Source organism: Monoraphidium neglectum (genome assembly GCF_000611645.1).
Source record: "Monoraphidium neglectum strain SAG 48.87 unplaced genomic scaffold scaffold00406, whole genome shotgun sequence".
Lineage (NCBI taxonomy): Eukaryota > Viridiplantae > Chlorophyta > Chlorophyceae > Sphaeropleales > Selenastraceae > Monoraphidium > Monoraphidium neglectum.
The window spans coordinates 10,183-28,210 of NW_014013222.1; the positions used below are offsets into that span (position 1 = coordinate 10,183).

At 65.0% G+C, this 18,028-nt stretch overlaps 6 protein-coding genes across 6 annotated transcripts in view; 3 read left to right on the forward strand and 3 right to left on the reverse strand.

Annotated features, from left to right (window-relative positions):
* MNEG_3285 (hypothetical protein) overlaps positions 1–4,301 on the reverse strand; it is a gene marked incomplete at both ends in the record, with an annotated part of 6,533 nt that extends 2,232 nt beyond the window's left edge. Inside the window, 5 exons of the mRNA XM_014048236.1 lie at positions 9–287; positions 468–1,748; positions 1,935–3,311; positions 3,418–3,862; positions 4,084–4,301. Coding sequence (XP_013903690.1) covers positions 9–287; positions 468–1,748; positions 1,935–3,311; positions 3,418–3,862; positions 4,084–4,301 — 3,600 coding nt within the window. The remainder of the gene's footprint in view (positions 1–8; positions 288–467; positions 1,749–1,934; positions 3,312–3,417; positions 3,863–4,083) is intronic.
* An 815-nt stretch (positions 4,302–5,116) lies between these two features.
* Positions 5,117–8,340, reverse strand: MNEG_3286 (hypothetical protein; the record flags this gene model as incomplete). Its single annotated transcript, XM_014048237.1, has 8 exons — positions 5,117–5,349; positions 5,529–5,953; positions 6,405–6,524; positions 6,735–6,953; positions 7,140–7,218; positions 7,529–7,609; positions 7,847–7,996; positions 8,136–8,340. The coding sequence occupies 8 exons, from the start codon at positions 8,338–8,340 to the stop codon at positions 5,117–5,119; spliced, it is 1,512 nt and encodes a 503-aa protein (XP_013903691.1).
* Positions 8,341–9,728: 1,388 nt separating this feature from the next.
* MNEG_3287 (hypothetical protein) lies at positions 9,729–11,684 on the forward strand (the record flags this gene model as incomplete). The annotated part of the gene is made up of 4 exons (XM_014048238.1): positions 9,729–9,872; positions 10,327–10,730; positions 11,195–11,294; positions 11,532–11,684. 4 exons carry the CDS (start codon positions 9,729–9,731, stop codon positions 11,682–11,684), a joined length of 801 nt encoding a protein of 266 aa, XP_013903692.1.
* Positions 11,685–14,172: 2,488 nt separating this feature from the next.
* Positions 14,173–15,300, forward strand: MNEG_3288 (hypothetical protein; the record flags this gene model as incomplete). The annotated part of the gene is made up of 3 exons (XM_014048239.1): positions 14,173–14,299; positions 14,567–14,880; positions 15,115–15,300. The coding sequence occupies 3 exons, from the start codon at positions 14,173–14,175 to the stop codon at positions 15,298–15,300; spliced, it is 627 nt and encodes a 208-aa protein (XP_013903693.1).
* A 386-nt stretch (positions 15,301–15,686) lies between these two features.
* MNEG_3289 (hypothetical protein) lies at positions 15,687–16,851 on the reverse strand (the record flags this gene model as incomplete). Its single annotated transcript, XM_014048240.1, has 2 exons — positions 15,687–15,725; positions 15,883–16,851. 2 exons carry the CDS (start codon positions 16,849–16,851, stop codon positions 15,687–15,689), a joined length of 1,008 nt encoding a protein of 335 aa, XP_013903694.1.
* Positions 16,852–17,080: 229 nt separating this feature from the next.
* MNEG_3290 (hypothetical protein) lies at positions 17,081–17,761 on the forward strand (the record flags this gene model as incomplete). Its single annotated transcript, XM_014048241.1, has 3 exons — positions 17,081–17,144; positions 17,225–17,465; positions 17,656–17,761. The coding sequence occupies 3 exons, from the start codon at positions 17,081–17,083 to the stop codon at positions 17,759–17,761; spliced, it is 411 nt and encodes a 136-aa protein (XP_013903695.1).
* Positions 17,762–18,028: the final 267 nt, after the last annotated feature.

Genomic DNA, 18,028 nt, shown 5'->3' on the forward strand with positions numbered 1-18,028 from the left:
CCGCTGACCTGGCGGCTGCCGGGCCCCTGCCGCGTCAGCGGCCCCTGCTGCGCCCGCCGTGCCGCCTCCTCCAGCCGCGCCTGCTGACCCTCGATCTGCCCGCGCTGCTGCTCCAGCCGGCCCCGCTGCTGCTCCAGCTGCGCGGCCTGCTGCTGGAGCTGCGCCGCCTGCTGCTCCGCGAGCGCACGCTGGCGCTGCAGCTGCGCCTCGAGGCCGGCCACCCGGGCGGCCAGCTGCAGGCAGCGCTCCCGCGTAGCCACGCCGGCTTCCTCGTCCCCGCGCGACGCCTGTCGGGTGCATGGGCGGCACCATATGAGCCCGCATGTGTTCGCGAGTCCACGTTGATGCGGCGACAAGACATGCATTCATCCAAGCGGCCCCCAATCAGTGCGAGACAGGGTTGCGGCCAGCGCACCTGTCCAAAGTACCCTCGCAGGCCCTGGTCGGCGCCCGCCAACCACCCCCACCTGAAGGGCCGACAGCCGCTCCTGTAGCGCCGCGTTGGCCGCGTGCAGCTTGCTGTGCGCCGCGTCTGCCTCCGCCAGCTGCGCCTGCAGCCGCGCCACGCGCTGCCGCAACTCTGCTTTTTCGGCGTCCTCCCTCGAGCCCGCGCTGCTGCCGCTGTCCGCGAGCGCCTCCGCGTCCGCCGCCCGCCGCTCTGCGGCGGCCGCGCGGGCCTCTGCGTCGCTGGACCCCATCGCGGCGGCTCGCAGCTGCTCCTGGGTGCTCCTAAGCTCGTCGCGCAAGCGCTCCACCTCGTCTGCCGCCGCCAGTTCAAGAGCGGCCCTGCTGCTGCTGTCCCTCGCCTCCGCCGCCTCGGCCTCCAGCCGCGCCAGCCGCTGCAGCGCCTCCGCGTGCCGCGCCCGCAGCTCCTCGTGCGAGCGCTGCAGCGCAACCATCCCCAGCAGCTGCCGCTCCGACGCCGACAGCCGCGCGGCCGCGGCGGCGAGCTCGCGGGCGCAGGCCGCGTTGGCCGCCTCCAGCTCAGCCACCCGCTGCTGCAGCGCCCCCACCCGCTGCTGAGCCTCGGCCAGCGCGGCCGCCGCCGCCGCCCCGGCCGCCGCTGCCGCTGCCTCTGCGTCTGCGGCGTCCGCTTGTGCCGCGCGGTCCACCGTCGCCGCGGCGAGCCGCCGCGCCGCGCGCGCGTCGCGCGCCTCTCGCCGCAGCCGCCGCACCTCGGCCTGCTGCTCCCCCAGCCGCGCGACCAGCCGCCTCACGCCCTGCTGCAGCCTCAGCGCCAGGTTGCCGCCCGTGCCGGCGGGCGACGCGGGGCCCTCCGGTGCTGCGCCTTGCGCGGCGAGCGCAGCTTGCGATGTGGTGGGCTCCAGGCCGCCCTCGTCGCCGCTCGCGTCGCAGCTGCTGTGGCAGGGCTCCTGCTCCGCGGCGCGTGCGGTGTCATACAGCTGCAGCAGGAAGCTCTGCAGGCGCTCGATCTCGGCGGTGCGGTCGGACACTGCCTGCCTGAGCTCTGCGACCTGCTGCTGCTGCTGCTGCTGCTGCTGCTGCTGCTGCTGCTGCTGCTGCGTTTCGGCCAGCTGCTGGTTTGAAAAGAGCGGCGCCGCCAGCGTTTGGCCGAGGCGCTCCACGCGGGGCGAGAGCGCGGGGCTGCGAGCGAGCGACCCGGGGCCCGCCGTGCTCGCGCGCAGGTGGTCGACGGACTGCAGTTCGGACTGCAGCTGCCGCTCGCGCGAGGCGGACTGGTCCAGCTGCGCGCGGAGCTGTGCCACTTCGTCGGCGCGGATGCGCACCTGGGCAAGGGCAGGGTGGGGAGGTTTACAGGGGAGCGGCGGCGAGGGCGTCGGTGCCTGGTGGCTGCGCGCCGACCCCGGGCGCATCAGGTTTGGGCGGTCAGCACATGCAGCTGCGTTTCCAGGGCCGGGCCCCAGACACCTCATTGTAGCGCGATGAGTTACCCTGGCCCGCCCGCCCCTCACCTCCGCCTGCGCAGCACTCAGCAGCTGCTGCTGCACCTGCAGCCGCCGCTCGAACGCCGCCTCCTGCTCCCCCAGCCCGGCGGCGTGCCGCTCGCCCGCGCGCCGCGCGTCGTCGCGCAGCGCGCCGACTTCCTGGGCGCGCGCCGCCAGCTGCTGCAGCGCTTCCTCGACTGTCGGGACCCCCACAGGCGTGACGCTGCGCGCCCCGCCTCGCCGCGCGCTGCCCGGCCGCTGCAGCCCCGCCGCCTGCTGCTCTTGCTCCTGCTGGTGGCGCAGCAGCTCCATCTGCTGCTGCAGCACGGCAAGCTCTGCACCCTTGGCCTCCAGCTGGCCGCGGTAGCCCTCCGCCGCCGCCTCGAGGGCCGCTGCGCGATCGCGCTCGCGAGCCAGCGCCGCCTCCGCTTCAGCCGCGGCGGCCGCCGCCGCCGCCGTGGCCGCATCAGCGCCGTCATTGCTGCCACTGCCCTCATGGCGCCGCTGGCGCAGGTCTGGGCCCCCGGCCTGCTGCTCCTCAGCCTCATCGTCGCTGCTGCTCTGATCCAGAGACGACAGCATCGAGACGGGCGTCGCTGCTCCATTCTCCCGGCCACTGTTGTCGCCGCCATCAGCGCGCACAGCATCCCCCTGCCCGCGCCGCCGCCGCCGCTGCGGCTCCTCCTGCCGCCGCCCCCTGAGCTCCCGCAGCTCCCCCTCTGCTGCGGAGAGCGCCGCGTCGCGCGCGTGCAGCTGCGCCTGCGCGTCGCGCAGCCGCCCCTGCAGCGCCGCCACGCGCGCGTCGGCGCTCGTCGCGGACTGGGCGACGAGCGCGGCGTGCGCGGCCGCGACGGCCTGCTCCTTCGCATGGAGGGCGCGCTGCAGCTTCTGGTTCTGCAGCAGCAGCTGCCCGGCGTCGACGCCGCCCGTCCGGTCGATCGCCAGCTGCAAGTTGACCAGCTGCTGCCTCAGGTCCGACACGCTGTGCTCGGCCTGGCCGAGGTGGCCCCTCAGCTGCCGGTTCTCCGCCTGCAGCTGCTGCAGCTGCGCCTTGGCTTCCTGCACCAGCTGGCTGCAGGCCGCCTGCTGGCGGGGGCTGCCTTGCGGCGGCGGCTGCTGGGGCTGCAGCCGCGCAAGCGCGGCCAGCGGGACGCCCGCCTCGGCGGCCGAGCCCCTCAGCTGCAGCATCGCCGCCGACGATGCCGTGGAGTTCCGAAGGGACTCCATGCGCGACGCCGCCTTCGGCCCCGCCCCCGCGCCTCCGTCCGCGTCCGCCCTCGCCGCGTCGGGGGCGCCGCTGCTGCAGCTGCGCAACGTGCCCCCCGAGCGGCGGGCGCGCAGCACGGTGCTGTTCAGCCTCTCCAGCTCGTGGCGCAGCAGCTGCAGCTGCTCTTGGGATGCGCCCTGCGCGCGCATGGAGGCGAGCGCCATCCGGCGGCGACAGTAAGCTCATGTTGTGAATGCGCACCATGGGGACGGCGTATTTCATGCCTGCCCTGCCATGACGCACCTTCAATGGGTCGTTAGGAGATTGTCGGTTCGCCCGGTCCAGCTCCCCGCCTGGCCGCACGTCAGACTGCTGCTGCGCCGGCTGCCAAAGCCGCCGCCGCGGCGGGCTCCGAGGCTGCTGCCCCTCGTCGCCGCCTGCTGCCTCCAGCCGGCCCGCCTCCGCGGCCGGCCCCTGCTCGAGCAGCTGCTGCTGTTGCTGCGTTGCCTCGCCCCCCGCGCGGTCGTCGCCGAGCCGCGTCGCGATGCGCGCGAGCGCGTTCACCGTCCGGTTGATGCCGGCAGCGATGTCGGCGACCGACGGCTTGAGCGCGTCTGGCTGCGGGCGCTCTAGCTGCACGCCCAGCCCTGACAGTGTCGCAGCAAGCGCTCCGAGGCTGCCGCCGCTGCTGCTGCAGGCGCTGCCGCCGCCGTCGTGGCGGCGGGCGCCGTTGCTGCCGATGCCGCCGCTGCGTCCCAGGGACACGGGTTTGTGCGTAGCAAGGGGAAGGTAAGTATGGGGCCGCCACACATTGACTAGATTCAGCTGTCCAACAGCCATTCCGCCGTTCCTTTTCGCCATCATGCCACACCACAGTCTCACTCACTGGGGGCGACAAACGCATGCAGCGAAAATGCCGGCAGCCCAAGACGCTACTGAGACATAGCTTAATGGCCCTTGGTGGCGCACCTGGGCGACCCGTGAGACTGCAGCAGTGTGCGTGGCTTGCTGGCACCCAGGGGGCATGGGGACGGCCCCCGCTGCGGCTGTCGCTGTGCCGCTGTAGCTGCTGCCCAATCGCCGGCCGCACGCAGCTGCTCGCCGCGCTCCAGGGGCCCAGCATCCGCGGCCAGCAGCTCCCTGAGCGCCTCCTTGCGCTGCCCCTGGTTCAGCTGGCCCCATGCCATCGCAGTTTGGGCGTCTTGCGTTGCTCACAGCATCCAACCGACGTCGCCTGGGCGACCAGCGCGCCGGGATTGAGGCAGGCGCAGGCAGATATGAAGCGGCGTTTGGCGACCTCAGTCAAAGTAATCACATGGGTTAATCCCTGTATGCTGCCATATACTGCTGTGGTTGAGCCTGGCGCGGCGAGCTGCTCACTGACCGCGCTTTCCTGTGATCTGGTGCGACCGCTGAAGCTGCTTACAAGATCATGCTCATGAAATAAAACACCGGGCTGCTGCTGCCGGGGCTGACGCGCAGAGATGATCAGGACGAGCTGTTGCAGCCCAATTCAGAAAATAAAATGTGGAAGCCATTCACCGCAGATACAACGCCCAATTGGTATGGTACCAAATGCAAAGGCGCTGTGCTCAGTGCCGGGTCGGAGCGGTCGTGCCGGGGGAGGAGATAAGCAGCCAAGCAGCTGCTCAGCTCCAGCGCTCATTGCAAAGTGCGCATGCGTGACGTCAAGCACGGCACTGCGGCGGCCAACAGACTCAAAACTTCAGCATTTTGCTGCAGGTGACCAGCGCTTCTCCACATAGTCAACAGAGACCATGCGGCCTCTTCGCTGCGGGTCGAACACAGCAGAGTGCATGCGCCCAAGGAGGCGCCTTTCACTTGCAAAGCGTTTCAATCAGCGCTTGAGCTCACTCGTTCTACGGCTGAACATTGACACGCTGGCAAGAAGGCGCAAATGTGCGCCCGATGCCGGACGCGCTGATGTCATCATTGCGTTTCGCAGTCTGCGGGGCTTGCCATCACCGCCAGCCGCAAATAATCACTCTGCGCCGGCCGCGGCTGCCGCCCCGGCGAGCGCCCGCTCCCGCGCCTCCCGCTGCTTGGCCGCCCACTTGTTGGGCTGGAACACGCGGTAGAAGCTGCCCCACTCATTGCGCTCGAGCCGCGACACCTCGCCACTCTCCCGGTCCCGCAGCAGCACTGCCTCAACGTCGGAGCCGTCATCGGCAGCCGGCGCCGCGCCGCCCGCCGCAACGAGCGACACCTCCTTGCCTGGCGGGGCGCATGAGACGCGCAGCGGTGTTTAGCGGGGCGGGCTCGGCAGGCGAGAATCACCCCGTGACAGGGACAAGCAAAGTCCGCGGGCCTACTGTCGTCGTGTTGATGTTTGCGCCCTCTCTCCCTCCGTTCCTCAAAAGCAACGTGCAGTGTACCCGTCAGGTACGTCGTACCTGACGCGTCTGCCACCAGCCCAATGGGTGCCCGCGTCTCCACGTCGTACTCAACCAGCAGCTTCCCATCATGCAGCGCCAGCAGCACCCCCGCGCCGGCCGCGAACCACGTCGTCGCGGCCGGCACCGACAGCCGCGGCTCCTCCAAGCTGCTGCTGAGGCCGCAGTCCAGCTGGCTGCACAGCCAGCCCGCGTCAGGGTCGCACACAATCTCATCTGCAGATGTCATAGGCCTGGGCGTCGTCGTGTCGTCCCAGAGCTGCCTGAGATCGAGCCGCACGCTGCCGCCGGCGCCGTGGTCGACGGTGCACACCTCGTAGCCGTCGGTGGTGACGCGCAGCAGGCGCGACTGGCGGAAGCCGTCGCGGTTGCACTCGCCGATGACGCCGGTCTGGACGAAGGCGCAGCTGGCGACAGAGGTGATGCTGCGTGTGGTGGGCGTTTGTTTGTGTGCATGCGTGCATGAGTGCATGAATGGCGCGAGTGTGTATGCATGTGTGTGAGAGAGAGTTTGTGTGTTCGTGTTTTCTTTGGGGGGGGGTCTGCGTGCTGCATAAGATTCGAACACCGGGGAGACATGACCGCTCGTGGTGGCCACGGGCCGTGCTGCTGAATTCGAGGATTGCTGTCCGCCCTCTCGATGCGGCGCACCCCAAGGCCGTACAGCGTGCTGAAGCTGTTGCGATGCAGCCCGACGAGCAAAACTGAGCTGAACACAGGGACGGGCAAGCGCAAGCCCAGCCAGAGCCGCGCGGCCAGCACAGACGGCATGCGTCGCAGCCTTGACAAGGCTGCTGGCGCCAGGCCTGACGCAGACGACACCTGCACCAGCGGGCCATCAACTGCCCGCGCTCGGCCTGTCCTTGTACAGCGCACCTGTCAGGATAGTTCTGCGCCAGGTGGAAGTGGCCGCTGAACCACAACCGGACGTTGGGGTAGCGCTCCACCAGGCGGATGAACCTGGCCGGCCGGTCACTGTGGTTGAGCCACGCACACCTGGCCGGCGGGGAGGGATGGCAGGGAAGCGCGACCCGTGCGCTGTTAGCGGGCTCATCGCAGCAAGTGGCGGCCTCCCACACGCGCAGGCATCGCCGAAATGCGCATCATCCAGCTGCTGGCCAGCCCACCGCCGTCGACCAACACGCGACTCCAATGCAACCAGGCTTCCCTCCGCCTTCCGCCCAATTCAACCCGCTGCGGGCTGACCTGTTCTTCACATGCACGTTCTGCACCACCTTGAGCCCGCTGCCAATCGGCGGCGCGTGCGTGAACACCACGACCGGCCGCCCCGGGTGCGCCGCCAGCAGCGCCTCGAACCAGGCAACCTGCTCGTCGTCAACGTACACCTCGTGCACGCTGAACGTGTTGCTGCGGAAGCGCACGGTTGACAGGCCCACCAGCAGCGCAGGGCCCAGCTCCGAGACCCTTTGCACAGGGACAGGCGCGGCGAGCAGGTGGAGGGCGTCGCACCAATGGCCACCCATCCCCGTCGTCGCCGCCAGCAGGTTTGCTGCTCGAGCTGTCGCTGCACAAGGGCCCGCAGAAGCAGGAAACAGCTGAAAGGGTGCGGCCACTGCGCCCCCCTTGTCAACCGGGTGGCTGGCTGCTCACCAGTAGTGGCGCTGCCCGAAGACCTTGCGCCAGGCCGCCAGGTTTTCTTCATCAGTTTCAAATTCGTGACCCTCCAGGTCTAATTTAACATGTTGGAGGTCGAGCATGGCGAGGCGATCAAGGCTGGTGGGATTGGAAGGAAACGTGCGCGTGCGCGTCTGCCTGGCGGCGACAACTGGCATACGCAGGTGCGGCACGTATGTCTGCAACGACGCGGTAATGCGAATTTCAGGCCGGCCCACACCCATTGACACCATACGCGCTTGAGCCGAGGGCATGCACTGCTGGCAGGGCGCCGCGCCTTAAGTCCCCGCCAGCGATGGCCGACGACCTTAACGGGTGGCGCCGCTGCTGGCGCCGCTTCGGGGCGCAGCTGCTGGCTGGCTCACCATGGTTCCCGGTGATGACGCCGAACGGCGCCTCAAAGCCAGTGAGGTAGTCCAAAGCCCCCTCGAAGCACGCACGCGTGCCTGCGCCGCAATGCACGGAGGCAGCATGCACCGTTCAGCGGCGAGAAACTCGCGAACGAGCGCACCGTGCGGCCCCAGCTGCGTCGCACGCCTTGCGCGAGCCCACACGATGCCCACAGAAGCCCCAGGCCCCAGCTTCGGTCTGCATTTTGAGCCCCCGGCCCGCCGCTGGACTGATGCTCGGAATAGTGCGCGGTCGGCTGGATTTCACACCCTCCCCGCCCAACGCGCGCCCACCTGGCCCGTGCTTGTAGCCCCCAAGGTCCCCGACCTGCACCACGCGCGCGCCCGGCAGCAGGCGGCCGTCGTCGTCCGACATCGCCTCCCGCAGGTGCCGCCGCGCCTCGTCGAACAGCCGCATTTGCGCGGGCTCCAAGTGCAGGTCGCCTGAGGGGGCAGGGCCGCGCTCATTGAGAGTCCGGCTGCCATGCGGTATATGTGTGTTGATAGGTTGCAGAGCGCGCGGGGGTTGTGCGGTAAGGGACGTCGTCACAGGACAACGCGAGCCGCAGCTCTGCTGGCTCACCCATTATGGAGACCGGCCAAACTGCCTGAGCGGTGCCATCCGTGACGGTCGCGCCGGTGCTGAAACCTGGGCGGCAGCCCTGCGGCACCGCCACCGACGGCGCGCTGGATGTGCCAGTGGAGAACTCTGCCACGCTCTGTACGCCGACGCGCAGCGCAGCGCCAGCGTGGCGGTCAGCCACGGCTTTGGCGCGCGCAGCTGCCATAGAGGTATGGCAAGTCCCTTTATAGCCGTTCAGGCCCAGCTGCCCACGTTGAAGATGGCCGTGGCAGCCTCCCTTGGCTTGCATCCCTCTGGAGCGTGCAGCCCAATCAGGGAGCCGCTTTGTGGTTGGTGCGTCAGAATCAAGGTGTAGATCGTCAATCACGTTCTGTTGCCGGCGGGATTGCCAAAAGGGCGAGTTCAAGAGTGGACCCAGCAACGGGACGGAGTATAAAGAGCGTTTTGCGAGCGATGATAGACCGTGTATGAAGGATGTCGAGCTGCTCTGCGACAGACTTGGCTCTGGGAGGGGGCAGGACGCCGTTGCAACGATAGCAGCACGAGCGGGGCGCAGTGCTGCTCGCAGCCTTGCACTGGATGACGTCTGCAGTCATCCACACATCGCCGTCGTCATATTAGTTGAATTCACAACCCAGTTAGGGTGTGCTGCGGGGAGCGGTCGGGTTTCCATAGTTGCGGCCTTGCGAGGCGCAACCTGGCAAGTGGCAGCATTGCGCAACCAACCCCAACCACCTCAAAACACCCGGTCCACACCCCTACGCACACCGCCACCGCCATGTGAGCACATGGTATATCCGCAAATGCATATGATGTGCACCACAATGTCAATTCTGACCGCATACCATAACCGGCCGCGCCCAGCGCGCTCACCTCTCTGGGGTGACACTGCGCTTCCACTACGGTAAACTAGCTGGCACAATGTGCCCATGCTGCTGGGTAAACCAACACTTAAGCTTGCTTTGACCCCGTAAGCCTCTTTCGCGTGTCCCTGCGCTGATCAAGACAGAATAAGAACAGTTGATTGTCTTGTATGCGCATGGGTGTGCTCCGAAGGGGGGGGCACGGCACTGCAATCAGCTGGTGCCCACCTGCAACCGGCTGGAGAAACCTGTATGTTTGAACCACGTGGTACCGTAGTTGGTGCCCACCACACCTGGTATTGTGGCCGAGACGCAGTCGGCATGCCACAAGCAGTCCTGGCGACTGCAGTCCAGGCTGCAGTCTTTGTTTGTAGTCGTCACAATGGAACACAAAACAGCTACATGGTAGCTGCCCCCCATAATATGTGAGGGTAAACCCGAGATAGGTTCACCTGACACGTCCGTAAGGTCGAACCCGCTGGTCTTTATTGGTCACAACCATTTTCCTCCGCGCGGGTTTTCGCCGTGGCCGCTCTCACCCACAATTGACGCCGAGGAGCAGAAATGCTAGATTTCGACTGTGGCGGCACCCCTACACGCATGCTGCTCTAGCATCCACTGCACCAGCTGCTACACCCTCTGCTGCAGCAGCGCCAACCACCCGTGCTTGCGCTTTTCTAGTGCCGGATCACCAGCACAAGACTCACTCCTGTCGGAACAGCTCGCAGCAATGTTCGCCACGTGCATCGGCCCTCCGCCCCTGTCACCGGCTGCGGCGGCCCTCGAGCGCCATGACCTTCCGCTGCCAGCCGGGGGGGCGCTGCGTGACGCCGGCCGCCTGCGGCGAGAGCTGCTGGACCAAAGCAGCGTCGTGGTGCGTGTTCGTGCACCAGCGGGTTCCGGGAATTTGCGTGTCGTCAGGCCGGAGCAATATTCAGGAACGCCCTGGTATCTGCGGACCATCGGTCGGTTGATGTGTCGCTCGCCCGGGTGCCGTTCCGCGCCACACGCCCTATGTGCAGGAGCGCCATGGAGACGCAATGATCAACTTCATGAGCAGCTTCAGCGGTGACCACTCCCATCGAGACCAGCACAGCCCGCCAGGCCAGCCCGGTGGGGCCGCATCGCCGTTTGCGGCGGCAGCTTCAGCCGCGCTGGAGTTGCCTTGCGGCACGCCCCGCAGCGGCGCGGGCGCCGGCGCAGGGCCCCGGTCGCAGTCAGGGAGCATGTCAAGCTTCAGGCGGGTGCCTTCGCTGCTGTCGCCGCGCTTGGCCAGCGGCAGCTGTGCGGGGTCCGCCGGTGACCTCCAGCGGCTTGCACTTCTGCAGGCGTCGACACTGGCGGCTTCACGGCCGGGGAGCCAGGTGTGGGGACCGGCAGATTCGGCGGCTGTGCAGCAGCAGCAGCAGCAGCAGCAGCAGCAGCAGCAGCAGCAGCAGCAGCAGCAGCAGCAGCAGCAGCAGCAGCAGCAGCAGCTTGCGTCGCCGATCGATTTTGACAGTGGCCGTGCATCTGCATCAGCGCTGCTGCGGCTGCGAGCAGAGGGGGCCGGCAGCCTGCACTGGACCCCCAGCAGGCTCCAATTAGAGGAGCAGCTGGCGACGGCGCAGGCTGTGTCGGACGCCGAGCTTGAGCCGGACATGAAGTCCGGCTGCGAGCGGCTGCAGGAGCGCCTTTCTGCTTTCAGGCTGGTGGCTATGCGGTCGGTGGGCGACGGCAACTGTCAGTTCAGGTCGGTGAGCCAGCAGCTATATGACACGCAGGAGCATCACATGAAGCTGCGGTCCCTCGCAGTGCAGCATATGCGGTGAGCGCTGTCCCTTCAGCGGACCCCTCAGTGGGCGCAACGAGCTTGGTGGCCCTCCGCTCAGCGCACCCCTTCAGGCCGCCTGCCCGCCGTCCCCTTTGGGTGCAACACCCAGCGCCCTCTCTCTGTGCACCCTGGGCTCTAGCAGCTGTCGCGCGCAGGCCTAGAATCTTGGTCTTGGTCCCTTCGTTCAGGAACTCTATTGCGCGCTCAGCAAAGCAAAGCATTCGTTCGCTTGCATGCCCATGAACCACACACTCATGGCTTGTTTGCTGTATACCCCTGCGATGGGGGGGCGGAGACGCCGGCAAGGGTGGTTCAGCTGTGGAAAGACCTTGTTGTCAGCATTTGCTCTCATCTGCCCCATCTGCACGTTCGTATGCCTCCAGGGACGACTCGGAATTTTATGCCAGCTATCTGGGGGACGACCTGGATGCATACCTTGCTTCAATGGAGCTCAGCGGGACGTGGGGCGACGAGCTGACTCTGGTGCGGCAGGACACCAGCAGGGCTGGAAAGCAAGACGGGAAATGCTGCAGGCGTCTGAGTTGACCAGAGGAGTGTCCAGTTATGGCTCACATGCACAGCCTCCATTGAATATGCACAATTCAAAAAGCCTCTGGGTATTGAAACCCCGCGCAATTATTAAGGCGGTGTCTCCATCCATTCGCACCCCCCTGACACCCTTGCACACGCCCGATTTGCCGTGGAATGCACCACCTGAAGAGGGCGCTGTCGGACGCTCTGTCGATGCGCGTCCTCGTGATCACGTCGGAGCAGCACAACTGGCTGCTGCGGTATGAGCCGGCTGAGGAGGCGCCTCGGCTGGAGTGCTTCCTGCTGTACGACAGCCCGGTCCACTACGACAGCATCCGGTGAGGATTTACCATGCTTGGGCGCATGGCGCAAAGCAGCAGGGCCACTTTTGGTTGGGGCTTCGCCAGCGATGGACCAACAACACCCTTTACATAATTGTGGGTTGTTGTCAGCCCCAGCTCTGTCTACCTGGACAAAGACGGTGCACGTGCGTGACTCATGTACCTTGTCAATGCATTTTTGGTACCAAGCTCCCGCCACTTTGTTGCCGACGCACTCGTGCACGCACACGCAGGCGCGAGTCGGCGATGAGGCGGTTGAAAGACAGCCTTCTCACCAGGTCCAGGCGGGCTGTCGGATCCGTAGCAGTGATAGAGGGCAGCTTGAGCTGATGGCTATGTATACACATCAGGAAAACATTGACTCAAGTTTCCGTGATTATTTATGTGCAAGTTGCATTGATACCTGCAGCACATTTGACTTCCTAGACGTATCTTTGCAACCAAGTCTGATGCTAACCTGGGTTTCTGCACATCGCTGCTGCGTGGTTCATACTAAAGACTGGTGGGGACACCAATGGACCAGCTACACTTGGACCCCAGCACTTGTCCGAACTGGTGATGAGAGCCGTCAGCTATCTGAGGGAAGGTATGATCTGGTTGGAGAACTCAAGGGTGGTGGACACAAAAGCAGGACCAAGGGCCTGTGATGGGGAGTGGCAACAGTAGCGCCATACCCGCAGCCACCGCTGGTGCTAGCAGTCCCCTTGAGTGTCTGTGCTCAAAATTGAACGCAAAAGAGTTCTAGTTCGGGCATAAATATGCTGGCCTTCGGTCCGTTCTGCACACCCCCCCCTTTGCGTCCCCATGAACACGGTGACATAAGCGACTTGTATGTCAGCCGGCTACAGCAATGCTGCGAGGCACTTCGTGACAGTGATCATACATGAAACAGGAGCCAAAAAGTTTTAGCACAACTGACTGGGCCCAGCACAAGCGCCAGTTGAGAACATTAAGTTCTCTGCACTCAGTCCCAGTCGCCAGGCTGGCCAGTCACTGACTCACCAGGCCTGACGATCTGTTCCAGGGTGATACTCCGTGAAATCGGCCTCACATACCGCCTTGTACTAAAAAAAGTTAATCCACCAGGCCCGTCCGTCTGATCAGTTGATTTTGTTCAGACTCGGCATTTTTTCAAAGCTCCCGTTGTCTCGTGAATCGTTGCTCATGGCGTTCGATGCCATGGAAAAGGACGTCACGCCACCACCGCAACAGATGATGCTCGCGACGGCTGCACAGGGGCCGGCTGCGACACCCGCCGGGCCGGTTCGAGCTCGCTTCCGCCGCTGGCGCAGAGGCTGCTGTGAAATGGCTGAGGTGGACGCCAACGGCTGGTGCGTGTGAGCTGTGCGTCAAATGAAGTTGCAGGACGCAAGTGTTCCAGGCCTCAGAATCAGGTGCTGTCCAGCCCATGTGGCAGCCACTGCAACGTCAAAAGCGGCGTCCCCGACACTCGATCACGCGCAACCGCAGGTATGGCATCTGGGGTGCCTTCCTGACAACGATCATTCTCATCATCCTCACACACAGGGCTTGGGTCCTCACGCAGGTGTGCGTGCAGGCCCCATCGCCTTGCTGCCAACAGGGCACACATAACCTGCCAAACGTACTAGCGTGTGGTTGTAGGTGCGAGGACATCACGTCACGCCCAAAGCATGGGTTTTCACATGGACCGCTCTTCCTATTCGCAGAACTTGAGCGAGCTGGTTGAGACCACCACACTGCGGCTGGTGGCCCATCTGCATCCGCTGGCGATGTGCATCAACGGCTCCCGGGAGTCCATCGCAACCCTCGCCAGCTCAGCACCGCTGGGCCTGTACTGCCGGGCCGCAAACGGCACATACTCAATGCGAAGGAGCGTGTCTGGTGACCTGTTGACTGAGTTCGGCCTTCTGAACGCAATGGTGGACTGTGGTGCCGTGACCAGGTGAGTTCTGTGCAGTCCAGATATGTGAGCTTATATCTTCTAGCGCTGCATCCTCTGCATTCATGCTGACATATGTTGCGTGTGCGTGCGCTATGCACATGCTGCACGCGCGCACGCGCCGGGCTCATCTTGCACGTGCGCACGCTTGCTCACATGTGTGTGTGTGTGTGTGTTTGCGTGGGTGTAGGTGTGTGAGTGTGCGTGCATGCTTTCACGTGCGTGCGTGCATGCCCACCCGTGCGCCTGACGAGCTCGCATGTGTGAACGTACCATATGTGTGTATCCATCAGTGAATGTGCATGTACCTTAGCGCGTCCCTGCGTATCTCACATGGCCTCACCGCTGGCACGCACCCATCTGGTGAAACCCACTCCGCCTCTCCGCTTTTTAAATCTGAAGCTGCTACCTGGCGGGCCAGGTGGCCGGCTTTTTCGGCGCCCGCCCCGACACGAGCACGGCGATGCTGGAGCAAATCACCGGCTATTCAGAGCAGGAACTTGAAAGCATCGCACCCATAAGCGACCCTGACGCCATAACTACGTGCAACGTGTCTCGTATGGCCCAAATGGGGACGTATCTGGTGTCGCGCGGCGGCGGCGGCAGGAAGTATCAGTCCTTCTACGCGCTGCCTTTCAGCTCGAGGGTGGTGGACGCGACGCTGGCGCACGCCTTCTTGTCGGCCATCGCCGCAGGTGGGGGTGGGGTGGGGCAGAGGATGCGTCAGGCGGGCGCTCGGCCGCGCGCGACGGTTTCCGTGCATCTTGACAGTGCCGCGCCGAGCTGCTGCGCTGCAACGTGCTGCTGTGTCGCAGTTCGCGTCCACACACACGCGCGCTGGTTGTGCTGTCCCCGTCCATCAAAACCCGCTCATCAACCAAAGGGCGGTGCAATGCTAAGCTGTTGCTTGTTGTTTCAACACGCTTGTCCTTTCCTGCGACCACCGGTTATTGCCCTCACAGGTTTGTACAAGGGCGACCCCCTTCGGAGCGCGGCATCGGACGGCACCTGGCGCCTCGCGACCGAAACGGGTGATGCGGCCATCTGGGTGCACATCCACCAGACGGCGCAGACCGCGCAGTGCATAAATCGCATGTACCGCGCATCTCCGTGCGGCAGCGCCGACGGCGCGGGGTCGCTGGTGTTGATGCCAACGACGGTGCACGCCTACTCATGCTTCGGCGGCGTCGACACGCAGAACATGCAGCTACTCAGCAGCTTCAACTCCATCGTGAAGCAGACGCTGAACGCGTCTTTCCTTGGCATCCGCCAGCAGGTGTGTGTGCGGATGCCTTGCACAGCTGGTTTGCCAGTGGCACTCCGCTCTCATTCTAGGCTTGAAGTTGGCACTCCGGCCTGCTGTTGCAGATTTGGTGAGGTACGGGCATCGCGCTGCAATCGACCATGCCTTGCAACAGCTTAGTCCCCCGCCTAGCTTTTTGCAGCAGGCACCTCTTTGACCCGCCCCCCCAACTCTGCCATCGATGACGTCACTCGTCTGTCATCGCAGAACCTGGATGACGTGTATGCAGTGTACACCGGCACCCTGGGGTCTGTATTCAGCGCCATGACCGCCTGGGTGGCGGCACTGGGCATTGCGTTCTTGGTGATGAGCGCGCGCCGCGCACGCCCGCTGTGGCGGCAATTCCAGGCGTCACAGGAGGGGGCCACAGCGGAGGGGGTTGGGGGCACGTGAGGGATACAGCGGAGGGCTGCCGCCGCGAGAGCCGCTCCGGAGGCACCACAATGGCGGCGGCCTTAGTGGGCTGCAATTTTGCTGTATTTGGGTATCGTATCAAGTACAGGGATTGTGCATAGAGCAGGACAGAACATTGTACTACAGTAGCACTGATCCCTCAATCACTGTGGTGCACTTGCGTTTGATGCGCGTGCGCTGTGTACGCCTGCGGTTGAGGAATATGGTGCCAACTACCGACAGCGTCCCCTGCAAGCGTCGCATTTGATTCATTTGGATGCACTGCCGTTACGTTTCGTGCAATCACAAATGATCCAGCCTCAAGTGCATGATGTGCCTGTCTGCGCAGGCGGGCCAATTGTAAATGCCAGTGTTACATTTCGTGTTTATGGCACGCCCTGAGCAAGATGGGCCTGCAGGTGTCCCTGCGGGGGTGCAATGGCAGGGGCTGGGCGGGGCGGACTGGGGCGGAGTGGCGTGGGGTAGGGTCTCAGCGCGCGCTGCCGGCGTGCATCGCCCAGTACACTTCGCTCTCTGCGTTCTGTAATGTTGAAATCTTGCTATACATACGGCAATCCGTACCAGCCAGCTCACCAACGCTTGCAGCATGTGGCGCACGGGACCGTCTGAGTAGCAGAGCTGCTGCGTCAGCTCCCCCGCTGCTGCCACCTGCCGCGCCCACGCCAGCTGCCTGTCAAGCGCCCGCCGCTCGCCCTCCGCGCCACCCACGGCGCCCTGCAGGGGCTGCTGCTGCTGCTGCTGCTGCTGCTGCTGGTGCTGCTGCTGCTGCTGCAAGGTGCACACCATGGCACGCTGTGTTGCCGCCTCGTCAGCCAGCGAGGCAGCGAACGCTGCTAGCCCCTCCACCGCTGCCACGCGTTCCGTGCCACTGCCGTCAGCATTGGAGCCGTCGTGGCGAGTGAAGAGGTCGAGGCAGACATGTGGCAGGACGACAGTCACAAACTCTAGCTGCTGCTGCTGTTGCTGCTGCTGCTGCTGCTGCTGCTGTTGTGTGGCTGCTGCCTCAGAAAGGATCAGCGCCGCCGGTGCACCGCCAGCCAGCCGTGCTGCGCGTGCGTGCACGCCCGGGGATGCCACCACCGCGCGCACTTTGGAAGGGTCGAGGTACCGCTGCCGTGACTGCTGGTTGCCAGTGAAGAAGCACAGCGCGAATGACGGGGCCGTGTGGCTGCAGGTGGCGTCGCCTTCACTCTCATGCTGCGTTTGCTGAAGCTGCATGCGCACACGCAGCTGGACAGCAGGCTCGGCAGGCCGATGCTGGTGCTGGTGCTGCTGCTGCTGCTGCTGCTGCTGCTGCTCACTCGGTAGTGATGCACCGCTGCAGGACCCCAGCCTGATGAAAACTGCGTCCTCCGCCTTGGCACCATTCAGTGCAGCTTGGGCAGAATACTGCTCCGACAAGCTGATGTGGAAGGATGCGCTGCATTCAAAAATTGCTGCACAGCGCCGCTTGCCACGCGCGCAATGCTGCGCTAGGGGGCAGGTGCTGAGCCAGGAGCTCTGGCTTTCCAAGAACAGGTCGGTTTCCATGATATTGGTGCTTGAAGCCACCGCTGACACGCCGATTATGAACGCGATCTACTGTACCGGTGAGCAGATCAGGATCAGCCCATAGATGGGTCACATACACGCAAATGATTTGACACGGAGGAAAGTGTTGCTGCAGGTGAGTTGCAAAACTTCGCGGAGGATCCCAGATATTATCATACCGTACTGCACACGCACTCCACGGGGTGGGCACAGCGCGCACTGAGCCAGCATGGAGTCGTCGCTCCGCGTGGAGCTGCAAGAACTTCTAGAATCTATCTCTTTGGCGGCTCCAGGTGCGCAGGCGGGACTTGCTAGGACATCCTGTCGGTGCTGCTGCTTTCCGAGGCCTGACCACCTTTGTTCCAAAGCGCAGGCGCGTTGACTGGAGAGCGTCTTCAGGATGACAGTGCGGCCGCAGCAGCGGTGCAAGCTGTGCTCCGCGGCACCGGCGGCGGCGACGACAGCCAGGCGGACGGGGCGGCGGCTGCGTACTTTGCAGCTCTGCGCAAGCGAGTGGCGGCGGCTCTGGCGGACGGCTGCCCTGCAGCGGTCCAGGCGGTAAAGAACGCGGGCGTTCACTGTCTCTGCTCGTTTGTGCAGCACAACATAACAGGGTGAGCGGAACATGGTGGAGGCAGCACCAACCTGGGCCGCGTCTGCGAATGAGGTTCAACTGCCAATGACTGAAGCGGGGCCGTCCTTCGCTGCACAAAGGCCGGGGCCCGTGGGGTTGTTCAAGTGAATTTCGTCGTACACGCCCGTATGCCACCTGCGGGGCTCTTCGCACGCACCGCACGCTTGCAGGCCCGGCGCCGGCGTGGCCCCCGCCCCGCTGTGGAGCGCGCCGGGGGCGAGCGCCAAGGCGGCGGCGGCCCTTGGCAAGGACTCCGCTGACGAGGACGAGAGGTGAGCGCGCTCGCGAGCGCTCGGTCCCCTGCTGCTTGATGACATCACCCACCATCACAGGGCCTGTTTTGTTGCAAGGCGTGCGTGCTCAGGGTGCTCGGCCCGCCCGCCCCCCGCCAGGTGGGTGGCCGCCCAGCTGCTGGTGGATGGAGAGGACCTCGCGGCCAGGGTGCGGGCGCTGGACCTATTGCTCGCCGCCCTGGCCTGCCTGGCTGAGCCCGTGGGACTCCTCACCACCGCCGGCCACGGTCGCCGCGGCGCCGCCGAGGAC